Below are 22114 nucleotides of genomic sequence, written 5' to 3' on the forward strand. Positions count from 1 at the left end.
TTTCACATTTCTTAGTGCAACCCAAGGAGTTAATGCTGCCCTTTCCCATTATTTTGTCAAGTCCAAGAGACAAAAGAACTAAAAGAGAGAGAAAAAATAGAAAAAAAATAATAAAAGAGAGAGAGAAAGGTCTTACCTCTTCCTTGTTTCGGCACCATCAAAAGGGAAAACAGAGATAAAATTTCTTCTTCCATATCTTCCCTTCTTGATTTTTGGCAATAGAAATGAGTGAAAGAGAGAAAAAAAGAACTTCTCTTCATCTATATATTTTCTTATGTTTTGTGGAAAGAGAGGAAGACTCATTCTGTTCTTCCTCTGCTGTGCTCTTTCTTCGGCACTTTCATCTGTGTTTGAGAGGCTTTTATCATCAAATCTTGTCCATGGTTGAAGAGGAGTGAAAGTCTATATATCTTCTTACGTTTTGTGGAATGGAAGGAAGACCCATTCTGTTCTTTCTCTGTTGTGCCCTTTCTTCATCACTTTCATTTATGTTTGAAAGGCTTCTATCGTCAAATCGTGTCCATGGCTGAAAAGGAGTGAAAGTCCATATGTTTTCTTACGTTTTGTGGAAAGAGAGGAAGACCCATTCTGTTCTTCCTCTATTGTGCCCTTTCTTTGGCACTTTCATCTGTGTTTGAGAGGTTTCTATCATCAAATCGTGTCCATGGTTGAAGAAGAGGAAGCGCTCATTGCCGTCGATGTCAAAATTGCGAGAAAATCACTCTTACCATTGCAAGACCCATGGTACAGCTCTTCTCCCTTATTTCTCGTGGTTCCGACTGACATCGGTGTGTCTAATGCTTCTTATCAATGGAATATAAGGGTGAAACCCCTAATCCTGAAACTGTATGGGTACCTTCGACATTTGGGGTTATGGATTTGTGCCTCAAACAGAAAGAGCTTCTGCCTTTACTAGTCCAATTTTGGTGTCCCAGCGGATTGATCAATGGCTAGTTCGATTGGCTTGATAAGGAAATTGAGAATGAAGAATTTTGTCAGGCTCTTTGCGATGCCAATATTTTTGAAGTGGTATTGATGTCTCAAGGGTGGTATGTATTTAGGGATATTATTGCATTGTTGTATTTGATTCGCCGCTGGAGTCCAGAAACCCACACTTTATTTTTCTCTTGGGGCGAAACCACTGTCCCCCTCGAAGATGTAGAGAGGTTATTCTTACTGCCAAGCATGGGGAGGTTGAATCCGATGGATTTGGAGCTGGATGATGATAAGGCTAAAATCGAAGAGAGGCTTTACAAGGCATTCGGGGGTCGTGCAACATCGCTCACTGGTCAAAGGGCCAAATTTTCTTTGTGGATTCTCATATTTAAGAAATCTGGTAGTTGTGTGATTAGGAGGGCTACATTTTTGGCAATGTGGTTGAGCAAGTGCATCTTTAGTTGCTACCCTACTCAGTTCATCAAACCCTTCACCTTTCATCTCACCATAAAGCTTTCCCAAGGTATGTCCTTACCATTAGGTGCTTTATTTTTAGGTTGCCTTTACTCGGAGTTAGACCAACTTCATTATAATGAACTAGCTGGTTCTCCGTACTATATTGTTGATACCGGGTAAGCATAGTGATGTTGCAAGTTTTTGTTTGGGAACATTCAAAAAGGTACCTTAATGTAGGAAAGAGCGTAAGTGAAATTCGTGACACTAAGAGAGTGATTTCGATTGGAATTATTGATGGTGAGGAGAGATTTTTAGGGTTTGAGCATGGCCTTCCTTTATTGATGAAGTGGATGGCTTTAAAGATATGGGGTTTGCCATCAATTTGTTCATTAGACACTGCTTCTGATTTTATTTAGAGGCCTTACGCTTATCATGCTAAGGGGTTTTTTTTTTCTCCGCCATTTCCGTGTGCTAGGCCTGATTCTCAAGTGTTCAACTTAAGGGATAGCAGCAAGGTTTTGAATTTTTTGCGCACTATTTCCCCATTGTCAATCCCTTGCCTTAACAGTTGGGGTTTTAGCCTTGTGAAATACAATCCTTATAGAGTGTCACGCCAATTTGGGCTCGACTAAGATGTGCCTATAATCAATGATATGGAGTATGATATTCAAGAGGCAATGAGGCCTTTGCTTCATGATTCGGCCATGGATTATTGGTGTGAGAGGGAGGTGGATGTGTTGATCCCATGTAGGCGAAAGGAAGGTCGTGTCACTCATAATATGTGCACTTACTGGCGGAGGGTAATGAACAACTTGGTTGCCTTTGTTACTAGCCGAGAGCACGAAAGGGTGGTGATTGGCCCTCCAAGGGCTGATATGCCTCCTAATTGGTGCTTGGTTCCGAATACCTGGGCTATTTGTTCATGGGCAGCCAGGCAGAAAATAAGTTTCGCCAAATGGCATGCTGACCTTGATGGTTGGGTCATCTATGGTGACAACGTTCTAGAAGAATGGAGGAGCCAGAATAAAATAGTGGCAACCCCTGAACTCGAAACAAAAGAGCATAGGACACCAAGTAAAAGGGCTTGAAGTGGAGCTCCTCTGGCTAGAAATGTTCCTAGGAGGACAAGGTCTAGGGTAGAACATGATGTTGGCAACAGTAAGAAAGATAAATCCAAGTCTGCAGTGATCGAGTTGTATGATTCTCTAGTTCGAGATACAAGTCTTTCCTTCGCACCCCCTCTGGTAGAGGTTGTCGAGCTTCCATTAGCGTCGACTACTAAGGCTGTTTCTTCCTTGAGCCCAGATCTTAAGGGGAGAATGTATAGGAGAAAAGCTACTGCTCATAGGACAAAAGTTGCCAGAATTGATGTTGAGAGCTCCTCCGAAGAGGTAAATCCTTAACTTTTAAACTCTTCTTCTTTTCTTCCATTTTTCTTTTGTTATCATTATATTATTTCTTATTTCTCTTTTCATATTGACATATCTTCTTTTTGCTGTCAGCTGCTCCATTAGTTTAGTGACAGTGAGAGAACCCACTCTGAAGATCGTGGAGGTGATTTCATGGACACCACCATGGATTCCGGTAACCTTTTACTACTTGCTTCCTTATCCTCCTATGTTTCTATTGCGGCTGACGGTGTTTTTATCACAAGTAATGTTGTTGATTCTTCAATGGTACATGTGGAAACTGTGGAAATTGGTGAGGTTGGGGTTGCCATTGACCCTTCATCAGCACCTAGTCGTGTTGCTGATGCTAGTGTAGTTAAAAGAGAAGCTGGTGTACCTCTTGAGGAAGTTGCTGATAGTGGCGCAACTGGAGGGAGTGCCACTGATCCCTTGCTGCCATCTGAGGGAGTTACTGTTGGAGCCGGAGAAAACACTATAACAACCTTCCATGCCCACATCTGACCTTGATCCTCTCAAGAGCAGAAAAAATACAGGTACAACTTCTGTTGTCCATGCTTTAGTCATATCTAAAGACTTATGTTGGGCTTGCTTGATGAAAGAAAGAAAAAAAAAAAAAAAAACCTTCCTTTCCCCTCTTCTCTCTCTCTCTCTCTCTCTCTCTCTCTCTCTTTTTTAAAAAAGGAAAGTAACCAAAAAAAAAAAAAAATTTTAACTCCGCCAATCTTGTCTGATAGTTGTGGAAGGGGAGCCATCAAGTGCTACATTTCAGAGGGTTAATGTGCAAGATTTCACGGAGATGTTCGATCAAGATTGAGAGAACAACAAATCTGCCAAGGATTTCTACACATTTTCAGGAATCACAGTGAAATTTCAGTGATTTGATGTCCTTGCAGAAGGTCTGCCGTTGTTGGAGATGATGTTGTGAAAGCATCCAAATTTTATGTCTAGGTGCACATACGGTAATGCAGTGAGGAAGGTGATGTTCAAATCCCTTGTTGTGGTTTTCCTTGACATAGAACGCACACCCCTCAAAAGTTTCAACTTGCATTAAGTTTTTGAGTGGAAGGATGTACTTAGTGAGTTGCAATCCATGAGGTTTGATGTTGGGTTCATTCTTGATTGGCTCAAAACCACTGCTGCCTCATGCATCATTCGTGATGGTGAGATGAAGTTGGTTGAAATCACAGCGAAGATTGCAGATTTAGAGAAAGAGATTGCGGCGAAGGTATCAAAACTATCCCTCTTGACAAACCAAAAGGAGTCCATCATGCTGTCCTTAGCCACTAGTGGTAGCTCATTCTCCACGGAAACCCTTGGCGGCTTGTTGGATTAGGCTACTCATGCTTTAGTTTATATATGTATCTTTTAGGTGCTGTTACTACTCATGTATGTGAAACTATTCAGCTATATATAGAAAACTTATTTAGTTATGATTTGTCTAGTTGTAAGTGGTGTTGTTATCTGTGCAAAAGGTCATTCCATTGTGGAGACCAACATCTCATGTGAAAAGACTAGTCAACTATGGACATTGTCTTGTAGAAGGGTTCGTGCCTAAAAGAAGTTTTTCTACATAAAATCTAATTTTTCTGCAGAACAAAAATTTTTTTGCATAAAAAAAAAATTTCTGCATAATTTTTTTGGATGACAGAAAATTTTCTGCATAAAAGAAAACTTTCTGCATAAATAGCAAAGTTGTTCTCTATATACAAAAATCTACTATAGCCATTTGGCATACTATTGTAGGCAATCAGAAGAGATAATCTTTGTGTTTATTGTTATCTACTAATAGTATTCACTATTCACCATTCCAAATTTTAATTTGGGTTATTTTAAGGTTTTGTTGTTGGATATTATAGAAGAGGATTGTTTTTTTGTTAAATAATTAGCAAATTTTGTTAAATGGGTATAGAATTTGATATGTTTGATGCTATGTTTTTTTTTTTTTTTTAATATTTAAATGGGAATCTATATGGGTTATGGGACATAAATTATGGATTTTAACAAAATCTCTCATATCAAATGATAGTGTGGGATTAAAGAGTACGTGGTTTTATTGACGAGTAGGTTGCTACATTAGATACCCATTAAACAATAAATTTAGAAATATAATTTTTTTTAATGTATTAAATTCCTATTTTGTAGATCGAGTAGCATATTAGGGAATAGCTTCAATTCCAATTCCAAGTGCGTTAACAAATCTTGTTAATTTATAATGATTTTTTTTTTAATGTTCCATAAGTTTTTTTCTTCGTTAATAACTGTTAATATATTTTTTAGCTATATAGTGTTATCTACAAATTCAATTTCTGCGATTTTTGTAAAATAAGCCAAGATTAAATTATATACTATACTCAATTCCTTTCTCGTGCATTGCTTAGATTAGCGACTAGTAGGTTTTATATGTTGTAACAATTTTGTCATAGACGGCTCTTTTGTTCTTAACAATGACTAGCAAAACAGATCAAAGTGAATTTTTTTTTTTAGAAACTTATACATACATATATACATTAAAGAAATGGCAATGGATTGAGATGAATGAGAGTTTCTGAGTGGAACCAGCTTCATCGGAGTGATCGCCGGAGGTGTTTTCGGCCAAGAGACTCACCGAAGAGAAAATAAAAAAAGAAGTGCTTTGGATATGTGTGTGTGTGCGCTTTTATTGATACACAGGTGGTTTTCCTTCCTTTTGTTTATCTTTTCTTCCGTACGTTTGCATTTTCAACTTTTCTTTTTTACCCTTCTACTTGCATGGTCACAAAAAATTCTCTTTCTCTTCTTATTTAATCTTAATTAGTCTTATATAATGTAATTGGGATCCATGCACACGGTCTGGATGTTTTTTTTTGGGTAAGTTAATTTTTTTTGATAAAAAAAATGAAGAGAAAAAATAGTTTGATATGATAAAAAAAGGTTGCATGTTTTGTTAAAACACTTGGGAGAAGTTAATAAGGATATATAAACGGTTGTTTCTATCTAAAGAGTTACTGCAATTTGGCAAAGGCACTTGACGCAACTATGACTTCTAAACTTTTACTGCAATTTGGTTGAAATCACTCTCTAGCCCAAGCTCCTACAATAGTGGATTGGAAATCACACAAGGAAGAAAGGAAGAGAGTAGGAATCAAGGATTGTGAGAATGAATCTTGTTATTGATAAATATCTTGCTCTATTCCTTATGTAGCAAAAGTAGAGAGTTGGGAAAAGAATGACAAAAAGTTAACTAACCAGACATCCTATAACAGCTATACAAGTGTCAAAACAGAGAGTAACTAACTAACTAACTATACGTATGACTCCATTAATCTAACCTACATGTAGATTATGTACACAACTATAGTACAGTGTAGCAATACATCATACAAACTAATCAATCTTTAACACTCCCCCTCAAGATGAACTATATATATTTACTAAGTTCATCTTGGACAAAAGATAATAAAATTGTCTATGCCCAAGTGCTTTAGTGAAGAAATCTACAACTTGATGTCTTGAGGGAACATGGAATGTTTGGATTATGCTATCTTGAATCTTCTCTCTAGGGATGGCAATTTTTGCCCGACCTACGGGTACTCGGCCCGGCTCGACCCTAATGGGTCGGATTTTACCCAGTCCGATTAGAAATATGGTCGGGTATGGGTTTTTAAAAAAAACCTGAAGCGGGTCCGGGTTTTATAAAAAAAATTCGAAACCCGACCTAAAACCCGGCCCGGATATAACCCGGTTACCCTGAAATTACAAAAAACCGCTTATATATATAGCTATAAACCCTAAGTCCCTCATTTTTGCAGCAGCTCCCACCTCGTCTAGTCCCTCCTCACCCTCATTTCATTTCACCTCACAACCTCACACCTCCGCCTCTCATCTCTTCAGCATACCTCCGCCAGTCCGCCTCTCATCTCCAGCTCACAGTCTCACTCACTTTGTCTCAGCTCTCTCACTAACTCTGTCTCACACGGCCGCCTCTCCCTCTTCATCTCTCAGCTCTCTCACTCACACGGCCACAAGCCCACAAGCAGTCAAGCACAGGCTGTTAGGCACAGCTCTCAACTCCTTTTCGTCCTCGCCGTCGTCGGTCTAACACTGAAACACAGCCCTTTGCCCCTCTCATCTTCCTCGCCCATGCCCTCACGGCCTCGCTCCACCTTGATCTCCATTTTTTTTTCTTCTGGGTTTAGTTCGTCTCAATGTGAGTTTGTGTTTGTGTTTGTGTGTGATTTTGAAAGGGAAAATCATAGTCTAAAATTTGTGTTTGGTTTGTGATTTTGAAAGGGAAAATCACAGATCTGACATTTGTGTTTGGGATTTCTGTGTTTATGTTTGTGATTGTGTTTGGATTTGTGTTTGTGTTTGTGATTTTGGGTCGAAAAATCATAAATGGAAGTTTATGGTTCTGATTTTGGGCTTGGCTTGGCATGAGGCGACGGGGTGGGTTCAGGGTTAAGAAAAAAATCCATTTAATAAACGGGTCGGATCCGGGTTTCTAGGACAGACCCACGGGTTGGGTTCGGGTATGGAAAAACCCGACCCGAACCCAACCCGTTGCCATTCCTACTTCTCTCGAATGAAGTGGTAATCAACCTCAATATGTTTTGCATAACCTCAGCTTCTAAACCTAAATTTTATTATATAGTACATGATAATATGATATATAGTTTTTAACTTTTAATTTCCTCCAATATTTCACATGAAAATTAATATGGAATATAGATTGGTCTTTTATATACTTAGATCGCATGAAATGAGTATTCAAAGTAGGTGAAAATTGATATAGAAAATAGATTGGTCTTTTATATACTTAGAAGTTAGATCACATGAAAGGAGTATTCAAAGTAGGTTGTATTTATGAGCGGAGGAATTCATAACAAATGTATGTATGCATGCAATCATAGTTTTATTTGTGAGTTATTAAAATAAAATAAAACACACACATGAAACTTTTGTGTGAAAAGGAACTTTGGATTTTTTTTTTTTTTTTTTCTAATTTGGGTTTTTGAAACGTAAATAGGGATGATATATATATATATATATATATATATATGATGGAATTCATAATAAATATAACCATGCATGCAATTATACTTTTATGTGTGAGTTTTAAAAAAACACAATACTTTGTGTGTGAAAAGAAACTTTATTATTTATTTATGGTTTTTGAAATGTAGATAGTGGCCTAAGGTTTTTTTAAGTGACACATTTATTGAGAGAAAAGAATATTATATTTATCTAACATTTTACCTTGTCAAAACTTTGTATTTATGTCACCACTGCACACCTTTGGTGCGGTGGTCACTCCACAAGTATAAAATATAAATGCTTGTGGGGTGTGGGGGAATAAGGGTCGAGGTTCAAGTCTCCAGATAGAGTAGAAATTCTATCTTATATAAAAAAAGAAAAAAACTTTGTATTTATGTTAATGTATTAATTACTTGGAATAATTTTTTTTTTTTTTGAGATGAAAGATAGGACTTGCAATATATTAATGGGATAAATACATTTATTCCCATTAATAAATTATCTATAGATGGTGTCTAACTATTTATATTTATATGGTTATTTTTATAAAATTTATACAATGAATATTTATTTGGAACACTTATTAAAAAAAAAAAAAATCAGAATATTGAATATGACTTTTTCCTCATATTTAGTTGTTTTGGCAACAGTTAGAAAAGAACAACTATCAAAAGGCAAAAGTAAATTTAATAACATATGCATAAAATTATGAAAATTACTTATGTATAGTTGCGAATTCACTAAACTAATATATTCATATTTTTAATTATATATAAATGTTAACGATGTACATTTCCCCACTTTTTAATATGTGCTTTTATGGAACAAACACTACTGTAGCCTTAATTTGTGCTACATAATTAAACAAATTATAAAATTAATTTTTCTGATTTTTTTTTTAAAGATTAGTATAAAACTATAAAAGTAATTAATTGGAAATATAACATTCTTACTCAAATTAATGATATACAATAAAGAATACACGAAAAAAAAAAAAAAACAATTGTACATTTGTAGCTATTTAACCAATTGTCTATTTATTTGGCAAAAGGTATTGGGTTTAGTTTATACGAAAAAAAAAACAAAAAAAGTTAATTTTTTTCAAATGAATATTATAATCTAAGAATAAGATAGAGAAAGAATAAAGATTATGTTGGAGTCACATGTCATAACAAAAATTCACAACAATCTCAAATTTTCCTACCACCTTACATTTGGGCAATCAAAATTTGCAATTAGTTTGTTTTAACAATCTAGTATAAGATAGTAGGTTATTTATTATTTTTTTTTGAGACAATTATAATATGTTGTTAATCTTGCAAATCGAAACATTTTCTTCTAAACTCTTCACTTTGTAAATAAGGAGGTATCAATTAAGTTACAACACATCTTGACAAATGAGAATTAAATTAGGTGGTGTTGCAAAATTGTCCATGAATATTATTGATTAAAGTGGAATTTTACATGAAAAAAAAAAAAGAAAGATATTTATTATGAATGATTATAGCTTGCACATATAAAAGAAGGGAACACGTGAGTTGAGAGAGCGTGAATGTGAGTGAGTGGTGGACGTTATTGTTATTGTTGTTGCTGTTATCAATGGAGCTCTTCTGCTCGCAAGACCCAACCTCCAAGCTAATACCTTTACCAAATCATCAAACTCGTACCCGCATATTCACTAGGATTAATCCAAGAGTGACTGGTCCTGGTGGTCGACGGCGTAGCAGCCGCCGTAGTGGGTGGTTGGTGAGGGCAGAGGTAGCGGCGGCGACGGCGCTGGTGGAGCAGACCGGAGGTAAGATGGTGGTGGAGCTCGTCGGAGCTTTCAACGAGCTGACGGAGAGGACAAAGAAAGTACAGTCGAGCAGCTCCTCTAACATACTGTTCAAGTCTCTCAAGCTCTCTCTCCCAATCTTCCACACCTTGCCTCTCGCTCCTGATGGCCGCTCTTCTCTCTCCAAGGCTCTGTCTTTAGCTCTTCTTCTAGCTGACCTTCAGGTACACTTGCCCATTTTGCTAATTATATGTGTCTGGTTTATGTTGTTAAATCAGTTCAACATTAATTGTTTCAAAAATTTATGATTTTTGTTTTAGCATTAGATCTATGTTAAAACATTAAGAAAGATTGTTAGCTAAGGTATAGGAAAATGAAGCAAAAGTTGGGATAAGTTGTAATTTAAATTTATCATTGATGCTGTACCTGGTACTGGGTTTGAACCCTGTCTCTAAATCCCACTTGTTAGCCCAAATTTGAGCCATTTCGTGAAGCTGAGTGTTAGAACTTAGAATAATAGTTAAACAATAGTTGCAAGTGATTACATCCAAATTGCTTTCAACATTTTAAGTTCTCTATTAACTGAATTAAATGTTTTGGTGTATACTTCAATCAAAAACTAAACGTTAGAGCTAGGTTTTTGTTGGGGTCTTTTTGTTGCCGGGACGCACGTCACATTTAGATAAGTCAACTGTTAGATTTGGGTCTTTGCTATCATTGTGTTTTCTCTTGGGCAATAAAAAAAATGTAATGGGTGAGGAAAGTAGAGAATAATGAAGATAGATTATTCTTAGAAGAGATAACATGGATGCATTTTATTTAATCATCATTGGAAAAGATAACATTGTTTTTGCTTTATTGGTCAATGCAACCATGCATTTGAATTTAATTGGAGAACCTAATGTACTTCATCTATAGAATTATACCTAAGTTTTGCCCTTCACCTTAATAGGCAATAAACGAGAAAAGACATTTCTTAGGTGAGAAGGGGAAATAAGTCATTCTACTTGTTCTGAAAATTTGAGGAAGACTTAATTCTGATTCTGCTGAATGGAAGAAACAGAGTTTTCTTATCGGAGATTAGTGAAGACAGGAAGTTTTTGGTGGAGTTATGTTCATTGCCTGCCAATTACCTCTCCTAGACCTTGCAAAAGTGAGAGCTTTGTGCACTAAATACGACATTTTGTGTTAATGCCCATGCTTTATACTAGATTTTGCTTGTTATGATAACTTGGGGGTGCTGTAAACATCTTTTAGAAAGAAGGAAGAATTTGTTTTAAGCAGTGGAGTGGGCAATAGTAGAACCTGTGCATTGGGCAGTGGAGTTTATAGGAGGTCGAGCTGGTTCTATTTTGTGCTAAACAAGGCAATTTGGTTAAGCCAGTTCAATTAGGGTTGTTGCTACAAAATGAACAACAGTTCTTGGAGCTACTAAGCTTGTGGGTTCAGGAAAATAAACATTAATTTGATGAAGCCAACATTAATTGCAGATTTGGAGTCAAAGGCGTGAGTTTTTATTCAGCAGGTCTAAGTGTCTTCCCTGTGCATTTAGCTTTTTGCATCGCACACCTAATGTGGGCTCATGGCTTGCAAACACTCCTAGCCCATTTGCAAGATTTCCCATGAAGCCCATAATTGGTGAAGAAAAAGTTCTCTTTCACCCTCCAAGCCATAAGTCTCACACTTTTCCCTTGAATTTACACATGGATTTAGTATAGCACACAAAAAAGTGTCGTCAACAGTTTTTAGTCTGTTCTCTTTTCTTTCTTACTTTTAGGTTGATTCAATGATTTACCCTTGCCAAATTGCCTCTGGCTTATCTTTTATTAGGTGAATTCCAAGCCATTTTTATACTCATCTGTTTAGAATTTTCACAGTTGATATGATTGCAGATGGATGCAGAAGTTATTGCGGCTGGCATATTGAGAGAAGTTCTGGAGGCTGGTGCAGTATCCATATTTCAAGTGAGAGATCGGATTAATGCTGGTACTGCTCATCTATTGCACGAAAGCTTGCGTGTGAAGAATATCTCTTCAAAAGTTGAAGATTTGGATGATGAAAGTGCTGTTGCTTTAAGAAAGTTCTGCCTGACATACTATGACATCAGGGCTGTGATTCTAGACTTGGCTCTCAAGCTAGATACGATGAGGCATCTTGATTACCTGCCAAGATATCAACAGCAAATGATATCTCTTGAGGTTATGAAGATACATGCCCCTTTAGCTCATGCTGTGGGAACTAACTTTTTATCATTGGAGCTAGAGGATCTCTCGTTCAGATACTTGTTTCCTTATTCATACCTTTATCTTGATACATGGTTACAAAGTCACGAGACAGGAAGTAAGCCTCTAATTGATATATACAGGGAACACCTGCTTGAATCCTTAAAGACGGATTCCTTGTTAGCAGAAATGGTGGATGATGTCTCGGTTAAAGGTCGCCATAAAAGTCGTTATAGCACAATGAAGAAGCTCTTGAGAGATGGTCGGAAGCCAGAAGAGGTTAATGATGTTCTAGGATTGCGAGTCATATTGAAGCCTAGATCTGGAGTAGATATGTCAGATGTGGGTGAGAGAGCATGCTACAGGACACGTGAAATCATCCAGTCTTTGTGGAAAGAGATGCCTCACCGGACAAAAGACTATATTGCCAAGCCTAAAGCTAATGGATATAGGAGTTTACACATGACAGTTGATGTGAGTGAGAGTTGCCGGACTAGACCGCTTATGGAGATACAAATACGGACAACAGAGATGGATAAGTTGGCAGTCGGTGGAACAGCATCCCATTCACTGTACAAAGGTGGTCTTACTGATCCAGAAGAGGTTAGTTTTTGTTATACAATTGAAGTCCAGTCTTTGTTTTATAACCATTTTATAATACACATCATCACCCAAATTAAGAGAAGATTATAAAGATTGAAAAATCCACTATTTGGCTGTGGTAAATTGGACTGTGATACTTGTAAATGATGGTGAAATACATCCATCTAAACATATATGAGGTGCAATTCCTAGTATTTGGACTGTGATACTTGTAAATGATGGTGAAATACATCCATCTAAACATATATGAGGTCCAATTCCTAGTATTATTATCCATATTTAAAAGGGAAGAAGCAGTCCTATCCTTAAAAAACTAGGAACCTTGGAGCTGTGAAAGGCGTAGGAAGCATGAACCTAACCCCTTGTTTCTGAGTTCATGGAGGTAAATCCAGCCACCATGATCCCAACCTGAAGCTAAGACATGAGTTTGGTCCAATCCTTTAACCACTTATTTCTTTGTTCTTGTTGAGGTTCTAGTACCTTCTTCTTGGAACTAGGTTAACACCAGTCAGATCTCCTCTTGATTTTCTTTAGAGTCCTTATTCATTTCACCTGTTTTGTGAATTAGTTTCCCTGTAGAAGTTCTACACTCTATTCAATACATGGGAAATAGGGAGAAGGGAAAGCTGGGATTGACTTTATGAGCATTTATGCTCTTAGTTATACAAACTTTCTATATTAGTCAAGTGAATGAAGCTTCTAACTCAGCATTACTTTATGTAAATTTCCTCATCTGGCCATGTAAGAGGAAATTGATTTAGTCATTTCTTGATGCTCAGGCTAGGCGGCTCAAGGCGATAATGATGGCTGCAGCTGAATTTGCAGAATTGCGCCTTAAAGATTTTCCATCCACAAATCATAAAGGCATTGAGATTGACCACAGAAATCGTGTATTCCGCCTTCTTGACAAGAATGGAGATGGTCGGATCAGCATTGAGGAACTTATGGAAGTGATGGAAGAGCTTGGTGCCCCAGGCGAAGATGCCTGCGAGATGATGCAGCTTCTTGATTCAAATAGTGATGGTTCTCTGAGTTCTGATGAATTTGATTTGTTTCAAAAACAGGTGAATGCTGATATCTGTTATTATTCTAGTAACCAAGAAGCCTACATCACAAGAAATAAACCCCCCCCTTCTCTCATCCTTGTTCTACTCTCTCTACTCATATTGATAACATTGCATTTAGATGCTTGTTAAAGTAAACGTTATTGTATTTATCCTGAAACACCACGGTTAGGGTGAGACTTTTGAGAGCGAAGAGATGTTAACATAAGGTCAGGATATGATGATAACACTCTGTTACCAAATTACAAATGGTGGACGTGCTTGATGATAAAGTCATCTATTATTTTTCTTAAGCTATGAAAGTTGGGTCTTTGTCATACGCATTAATTGCAAAAGATGTTGATTGTGGTAGGATCCTTCATTTACTTGTTTTACATTCAATGATTTTGGATGTTTACTTTTTCTTGTCTTCTTTTTGTATTAACTTCCCGGAATTTCAGATATTTCATCTTTGTTTTGGCTTGAATCAGAATTGCAGTTGAAAATAATATGTGAAGTTGCTTGACTTTGTCTTGATATATCTTAACACTGTCTGGATTGGTTGACTTTCTCCCTGTCTATTTATTAATTTCATCCTTGTTTTGGCAGGTTGAACTTATGCGTAATTTAGGGGACAAAGATGATGAATACAAGATCAAGTTGAATGAAAAGCTCCAAATGGCAGACTACAGTGGGTTAATTCAGGTATATAGTTAGCAAAGAGCTAGGCAACAGGCTTGCAAATTAGACTTGCCTGCATCTTGCTGAAGGCTGCCTTGCAAATTTTATGCTTTAAAGGTTATGTGTATGTACCATATTCAATGTGAATATATTGTTTGTATATTGTACATAATGAAATTCTCATGTAACATAAGATTGTTCCAGGTCTAATGATAGAACCTGCTATACTAATAGCCTTATAGGTCAAATAAAAGCCAACTTTCCTCATCATAAATGATAATAAGCCACATCTTAAAAGCAGCTGGACCAACATCTGTTAAAGCCATGGCTCTAAAATACAAATTCAATCGAATCCTACAAAGTGAGTAAGTTTTCTGATGCAACTAAACCAAACATGATCCTATTGTGTATTTAAAACAATTTAAAAAATTAAAATTCAGTTAAAAGTATTTTTAGGTTAACAGACTTAATTGGGCCTTAGATATTCAATTTTAGGTTAGCAGACCTAATTTGGCCTGATTCAAAAAGGGTTTGATGTGCACTAGTTTTTAGAAGGTGCTTTTTCCATCCTAAATCAAACCCATTGCCATTTTTAGGCCATTAGCAAATGGAGAATATGGTTGCTTCAGGTCACATGCAGGCAGGCTCCATGAAACGAAGAATACGAGTTAAACTCAATACTAGATCATCTTTGACACATAATTATTTGAAGTTAAACCAAGAGATTTTTTTAGAACCAAAAAGTCCTTAGTAAAATCCATTTGGAAACACGACTATAAACAAACAAAAAAGAATATTATAAAAATTGCTGTTTTACACTGCCATCATCAATGTATGGCTTCCAACATTATTGGTTCTACACGTCTACCCATCTATACAACTTGAATATTACCGTGCTATTTGTAATATATTGACATATCTACTCAATTATGATGTAATAGAGAAGAAAAAAAAACCACAAACTACATTTTTCTAGATTCTAAGTACAGTACTCAAGGCTTGTAATGTTGCCTGAGCCAACAAAAAACGGTATTCACACTCCTGTGGTCAACAGGTCTTGGCTAGGCTGAACTCCTAAATCATTTGATAGCTTTTTACACAGCTGCAATATCAAACATAAGGATTAACTAAAGAAATGTGTGCCTGTATGAGAGAGAGAGAGAGAGAGAGAGTACCTGTCTATAAACTGAAGAATCTCCATACGCTTTTCTTAATTCAACTACAAATAAGGATGGACTAATCTCAAACACCTGACACAGTTACACAGACAATGGTGAGATAATTGGCAACTATATATTATAAATAAATTAGAATGCCATGCAAGTATACATTTGTTTCTTCAAGAACGAAATCGTTCAAGTTTTACAATCACTCACCTCTGCTGCTACCGAAAGACTACCCAAGCTTTTCTGCCCCTTGTTGTGCTCTTGCACCACTTTTAACTAGAAGTAAAAGATGGACAGAACAATCAGGCATCATTATAAACATTGTATTTCAGAAATAGCTAGCCAATTCTAGCATTGACATTTAGAGCTCCCATATGCTATTTCTAGTACATGACAAGACAATGAGGGTACAATGATGCTGTCCTCCTTGATCAGGAGAAAAGAGTGTTTGAAATAGTAGCAAGAAACCTTACCCTTCCATTTTTCTTCAAAACGCGAAATCCCATCTCTGTAACAGTACTCTCAATCTTCTCGAGTAAATCCTTAGCAGAGTGATTGGATGTAAATCTGATCTTCCTCTCAGAGACATCCTAAATTAACACGAGAATGTGCATACAAGGCAATCAGAATTTCTGAGGTACTGGTCTATTACAGTAATAATATTGATTTAATGAATCAAAGATATGAACTTTTTAAAATTAACTGCTGCCTTTTGGCTTTCATGCCCACCTCTTTCTCAAAGAAGCCAGAGAGGTCTAAACAGGAAGACATTCCAATCAACTGGAAGGCATTGATGAGAGTGGGCGAGCCTGGACTCTTCTCTGCTTCAGATGGCTATATTGCAAGAATAAATAATTAAGGATCAAGATACACCCAAAAGGGGTGCACAAAGGTATAAGAATTTCCAAGCTCATACCACTTCACGTTTCGAGAATGCTTCATCATCGATGTATATATCTTCTTCTTCATCATCAGGATTTGCAGGAGTATAGTCCTGCTTAAACCACTCATCTGCTTTGATACCTGCCATTGTTATCCGGCTAACAGGATTTGGATCAAGAATTCTCTTTATCATGTTATGGGCGCCTTGTGACAACCATTTTGGTATCTGAGCATCCCCCTTGAATATCTGAAATCCCTCAAAAGGGATAAATGTGAAAAAATCCAAGTTAATGAGATTTTAATAAAACGTTTAGCCATAGGACCATATAAAAGGGGGATCCAAAAGATCAAAGACAAATTCTCCATACTTTTTGATAGAGAACTGCAAGATTTCTATCATCGAAAGGAAGATATCCTGTGAGAATTACATACAAGATAACACCACAGGACCATATATCTGAGGTCGCACCATCATACCCTCTATTAGCAAGAATCTCAGGAGCAACATAGTTGGGACTTCCACAGGTTGTATGTAGTAAGCCATCATCCTGGTATAAACACAAACATAGTGGTTAATGACCGAACAAAAAAGTTTGCAACGCTACTAAAAACACGATACTTTTCACAACTTAAGTTTTTATATTGTTGCTAATATGGCTTGTTGTGATAATAAAAGTGGTATCAATGATGGATCCACATGAAAGTGATGTTACTCTAATCACAATATACAGTTTTGAAAAAAAGTTCTCTCTAGAATTACTCAAAAGTTTGTAATGAAAGCTAAGTTTAGAGTAGTTTTGTACCCTAAAATGCTGAGGTAAGGCACTTAGGCCAAAATCAGATATCTTTATGTTCCCTTTCGCATCAACTAGAACATTCTCGAGCTGCAATTAAGAAGTGCAAAAATTGTATTAGTATTACAAGCTGGAAAGTGTGATCATCTGGCAACAATAGAATGTACATTGTTTAGGCTTCTTGGTATCATGAAAAAGTTTTGAAATAACCTTGAGATCTCTGTGAAAAACGCCTTTAGTGTGGCAGTAGCTTACTGCATCAATTAACTGTTGAAAGAGCTTCCTACCTTCGTCTTCTTTAAGCTTCCCCTTGGAAGCCTGTGTAATACATGACTAGTTTAGTAATATTAAACCAAAATTTTGCATCTAGGCACACATAAAAGTGAAAACAGAATTTTCGTAAAAAGAAAAGAATGAAAGTCTAGTCCATTTTCCAATTTGGTCCCTAGATTTTCAAAATAAGCAATCAAATTCTAAGTCCATGTTCCAATTTGATCAATAAAGTTTCCCTTACTTTCCAGTTTGATCTTTAGAAGTTTCAAATGTTGTAAAACGAATACATCTTTTTTCCTTCTTACATCCTCAAATTTTCCAACATTTTCTTATCAGCCAAATATGGAATTGAAAATTATTTAGCAAATTCAAGTTCAAAGAGTGAAAAATATATATTTTTCTTTTTAAATTTCACATAAATTCAATGTGGTAATAGTGAGTAATTTTTTCTTTTTAAACCAAATTCACATAAATTTCACATAAATATATATTTTTCTTTTTAAACCAAATTCACATATTTTTCTTTTTAATCCACCTAGACTACTAGAATGTAATTTTTTTTTGGCCACATAAACCTTTTTTAAAAAAAAATTTATTATTATAAACATACATAATCACAATGATGCTGGTAGCATCAAAACCAAATCCATTTGAGATTTTGTTTCTAAATTTGAAATTATTTGGTTTTGAATGCTCCTTGCATCACACAACACTTAGTGTCCAAATTAACATGTGGACCAAATTGTATTGTCTAAACTTTAAGTATATGATGATTGCTATATTTGAAAATCCAATAACTAAATTAGAAAATGGAGCAAATTTGAAGGACCCAAAGTGAGGTTTTGCCCAAAGATAAACTTTCAATACAGAGCATGGCTAAATATGCTTACAATTCTGTCAAACAGTTCCCCTCCTGTCACATATTCTAAGACCATGTAAATCTTGGTTTTGCTTGCCAACACCTGCATAGTTGTTGTGATAATGCATTAGCAGGAGAACATAACCAATGCTTACTAGGTACTTAATTAATATAATCATGAGAATATAGGTGTATTGCATAAAGTATTATGACAGAGATTTAAAGGTTGTAAATTCATTATTCATGGGCAAACTCTATATGATTAATTGTTGGTGCCAAATGGCTTGGTCTCAGCTCTATAACGTGATCACCAAGAAATCCATACATAGCATAAGTGAAAGGAATAGTCAATAGGAAACCAACTACACATTGTGGTCCAAATATTCTTCTAAACTAATCAATTTTATGTTCCTCAAATAGCATATACAAGGCAAAGCATGTGGCTGTATTTCGATTAGGTCCGATTTTATTCATGATATGCCAAGCAAGTCCAGCAAAAAGTTAAGCATTAAGCAAGTTCATATAAATGGCTCTGAACGTGACTGGGATATGATTCCAAAATAAAAAGTACTATGTTAGGCTTTCTTGGTTCAAGCAAAATATAATTTAGTTAACAACTTAACATGGGCAATACAATTTAGTTACCAACTCATCATGTGCAACATACATCAACACCAACTTATTATTACTATTTTTTTTATAGGTACGAATGAAATTTCAGCATCTGCTCATTATCAGACCCAAGACATTAAATAATTGTAATATTAATTGATTGTAATGTGACCGAAATTTGAACTTCAAGTCTCTTATTTAACTACAACTAATTTCACCGGAATCGACAAGTCAACACCCATTTTGGTACTAATCCAATCCATCAAATTCAAACAAAAGGTAAGACACGTCATGGGCCAATCTTAAGTTGGTTTGGTCTGGCCTTCGTAAGTGGGGTTTTTTTTTTTCTTTTTTTTGACTAATCATACCAACCTGGTCCACCTGACAAGAACACCCACATGTAAAACACTAATAAATGTACCTTGATAGGGTGGGTCGGTTCACTTGGTCTAGTTCAGGTAAATTTGCATTAGTGGACAATGACTTGGTAGACTGTATCCAGACGATCAGGGTTGGATCAGGCTTTCATGTGACCCATTATCCAATCAAACTTCATAAAAAATTATTGGATGATGTATCGTCCCATCCACTAAGATCATTCACATCCTAAGATTTTATCTCATCTTATTTTACATTTTCAAAAAATTATTTTATTAATTATATTATACCATTTTATAATATTCTCACTATCCTAACTTTTATTTTATAATACAACACATTAAAATAATATTTCTACACAATAAAATAATATATCTCAAAACCCAAATAAAAATAAAAACCCAAAACTCGATGAGAGATAGAGAGGAATTGATAAAGTAAGTGAATAAAATATTAGGTTTTATTTTTATTATTTTTAGAATTGAGCTATAGTGCAATTCTAAAGGTAGTATTGCACTATAGCACCATTGCAATTTTTTTTGCAATAGTTGGTTTTTACAAGTCCGGATGTGTGGGAGGTTTTGGACTTTTATGCTAAATTTTCCTTACATATGGCATATGTCATTCCCAATGTGAATGCACTAATCTTCTCTTTTTTTTTTTTTTTTTTTTTTTTTTTTTTTTTTTCACATAAAAAGCGATTGTTTTATCTCATCTTACGTGTTAGACTGTGATTGTCACTTTTGCAAAAACCAACCATTTTCACATATAAAAAAAATAAATCAACCATTTTTCACATAAAAAAAAAATGATAAAACCACAAAATTTTATATAATTTTTACCATAATTTGTCATGTAACAAGTTATAAGTAGTGAAGAAAACGTGATGATCTATGTGGGTTCACATCTTCGCCACGCATAACTCTCTACAAAGATTATGTAAATTTTTATGGTTCTAGCATTGCTCTAAATTGCCGCATGGACAATTGTGGCAAAAATTATGTTTTATTTTTTAATCTTTATTTTTATGTGTTGCTAAAATTTTGTTTTATATAATGGACATATGCATTTTCCTCATGACAATATATAAATATTATAATCATGTGAGACTTATATATTATACTTAAAAAAGAGAAAATAGATGTAATATGCATGACATAATGATTGACATGAGTTTAACAGTGATATAAAATGCCTTGCTGTGAGAAGAATATTGTATATATCATGATATATCGCTTGACAATTGGCTTGTCATTCATATATATCAACATCATCACTGCCAACGAAAATGATTATGTTCATGTGCGAGCGTGGGACTTCCTAAAGAGGTAAAAGACAAATGTACGTAGTGATGTGCAAATAGGATTCAAGATAAAAATAACAGTGTCCTGGAATTTGTTGGTTGAGAATTAAAAAAAAAAAAAAAATTGCTGTTTATCTATTCTCTAGGTGTTACTGTTTGGGCTATAAATAATTAAAGAAGGATGCAAAATTTCAGGGATAACGAATAAAAAATTAGTCAGTTTAGATTGGTAAACAAACATTTAAAAATTAAAATCAGGAAGAACACTATATTTGCCCCCCGAGATTGATGGTACAATATAACAATATCTTTTTTTTTTTTTTCATTTTTTGTTTCTGGATCAAATCATGAAAATATAATCTTTAAGAAGAGGAAAAAAAAATATGGGATTGTACTGTACCTCGTGTAATCTGACAACGTTAGGATGTTTGAGGACTTTCAAGGTGGCAATCTCCCTCTTTATCTGCAACAACATTTTACCATTTGGGTAAAAAGTTAAAACAGTGAAAAGTCTGAAACTTTCAGAGAGTTTCAGAACTTAATTCTGGGGGAGAATGAATGAACTATGAATGAATGAACTGTGTACATGATCATTTTGCAAATGAATCCCAAAAAGAAAGACATCTAAAAAGGACAACCAAAACTCAATGGAACCCATTTATTTAAGGACAACAACAAAGGCACAAACTATGGTTTGGAAAGAGAATTTGAACTTGTACTGCATGCCCAATTGCCCATCTCACAAAAAAGAATATAAGGGATCGAATATGGTATAAAATCAATAAAATTTTGAAATTCCATTATTCCATTAAAGAAGGAAAGGTTAATAAAGAACCTGATCGGAGATGTTGAGGTGAATGATTTTGTTCTTGTCGAGGATTTTAACGGCAAAACATTGACCAGTTTCAATGTTCTTAGCAAATTTGACCTTTCCAAAATTGCCTTCTCCTAGAGTCCTTCCCAGCTCGTACTTGCCTAGTTGCATTCCCTTCTTCTCCAACCCCAACTCCTTCTTGCTCACCATATAACAAACCCACCCCACAATCTCTCTCTGAGTTTCTGTGTGTGTGTGTGTGTCAAAGTTGATCACCTTCTTTTGGTTTTTCCTTCGTTATATTATATGGGTGATTCTACAAAGTCTACAAAATGAAAATAAACAAATATGAGAGAGGGTACGCTTCTCTGGCTCATTTATAATATAGTACTCCTAATAAATATGGCTGTGGAAACGGTTAAAACAAATATATATATTTGATCAAACAGTTATACTGTGAGTTTAATAATTGAAGGAGTTGAAGTTAATGAAGAACGTTTACCTGGTTGCTGTTGTTGTTGTTCAGTTCTTTATTCAATTATTATAATGAATCCAAACGCAGCCACACAGCCTTTGCGTCTCTCTTTGTCTCTCTGTCTCTCAAATCTCAATCCCGATTGGATATATAATACAAGTGTTTTTTTATTCCCTCTCGCTCTTAATCCTAATTAGTTTTTTTTTTTTTTTTTTTTGAATATAAATAGTAAACAAGTAAAATAAAGTAACAGGAAATAATATCCTACACGGAAGCATGAAAAAATCAAAGAATTCAATTCATGATCTTTTGTCATCTAACCGTACGTTACTGACCCAGAAGAAAGTGAAGAACCACTCTCTCTATTTGGTACGACACTGGTCACACACGTTTTCTGCATGATCTTTTTATCTCGTGCACA

The 22114-nt window shown here is 35.4% G+C and overlaps 2 protein-coding genes across 3 annotated transcripts; one reads left to right on the top strand and one right to left on the bottom strand.

Moving 5' to 3' along the window:
- The first annotated feature begins 9352 nt into the window (after positions 1-9352).
- On the top strand, positions 9353-14397 carry LOC115994233 (probable GTP diphosphokinase CRSH, chloroplastic). Its single transcript, XM_031118296.1, is given in 5 exon segments — positions 9353-9812; positions 11481-12413; positions 13193-13477; positions 14066-14167; positions 14169-14397. Coding segments are annotated over 5 exon segments (1755 nt in total). The 5' UTR covers positions 9353-9413; the 3' UTR covers positions 14205-14397.
- Positions 14398-14911: 514 nt separating this feature from the next.
- Positions 14912-21867, bottom strand: LOC115994234 (CBL-interacting serine/threonine-protein kinase 1). Of its 2 annotated transcripts, XM_031118297.1 has the most exons (13): positions 21721-21867; positions 21240-21543; positions 20805-20867; positions 18143-18214; positions 17190-17297; positions 16989-17069; positions 16554-16733; positions 16220-16432; positions 16033-16137; positions 15777-15893; positions 15514-15579; positions 15313-15387; positions 14912-15239 (listed from the first exon to the last, which is right to left on the bottom strand). In XM_031118297.1, the coding sequence occupies exons 2-13, from the start codon at positions 21426-21428 to the stop codon at positions 15171-15173; spliced, it is 1338 nt and encodes a 445-aa protein (XP_030974157.1). In that variant the 5' UTR covers positions 21429-21543; positions 21721-21867; the 3' UTR covers positions 14912-15170. The 2 variants fall into 2 exon arrangements, with proteins under 2 accessions (XP_030974157.1, XP_030974158.1); XM_031118298.1 differs by lacking the exon at positions 21721-21867 and having other exon boundaries at positions 21240-21623.
- Positions 21868-22114: the final 247 nt, after the last annotated feature.

Source organism: Quercus lobata, chromosome 6 (genome assembly GCF_001633185.2).
Source record: "Quercus lobata isolate SW786 chromosome 6, ValleyOak3.0 Primary Assembly, whole genome shotgun sequence".
In the NCBI taxonomy this organism is placed as follows: Eukaryota; Viridiplantae; Streptophyta; class Magnoliopsida; order Fagales; family Fagaceae; genus Quercus; species Quercus lobata.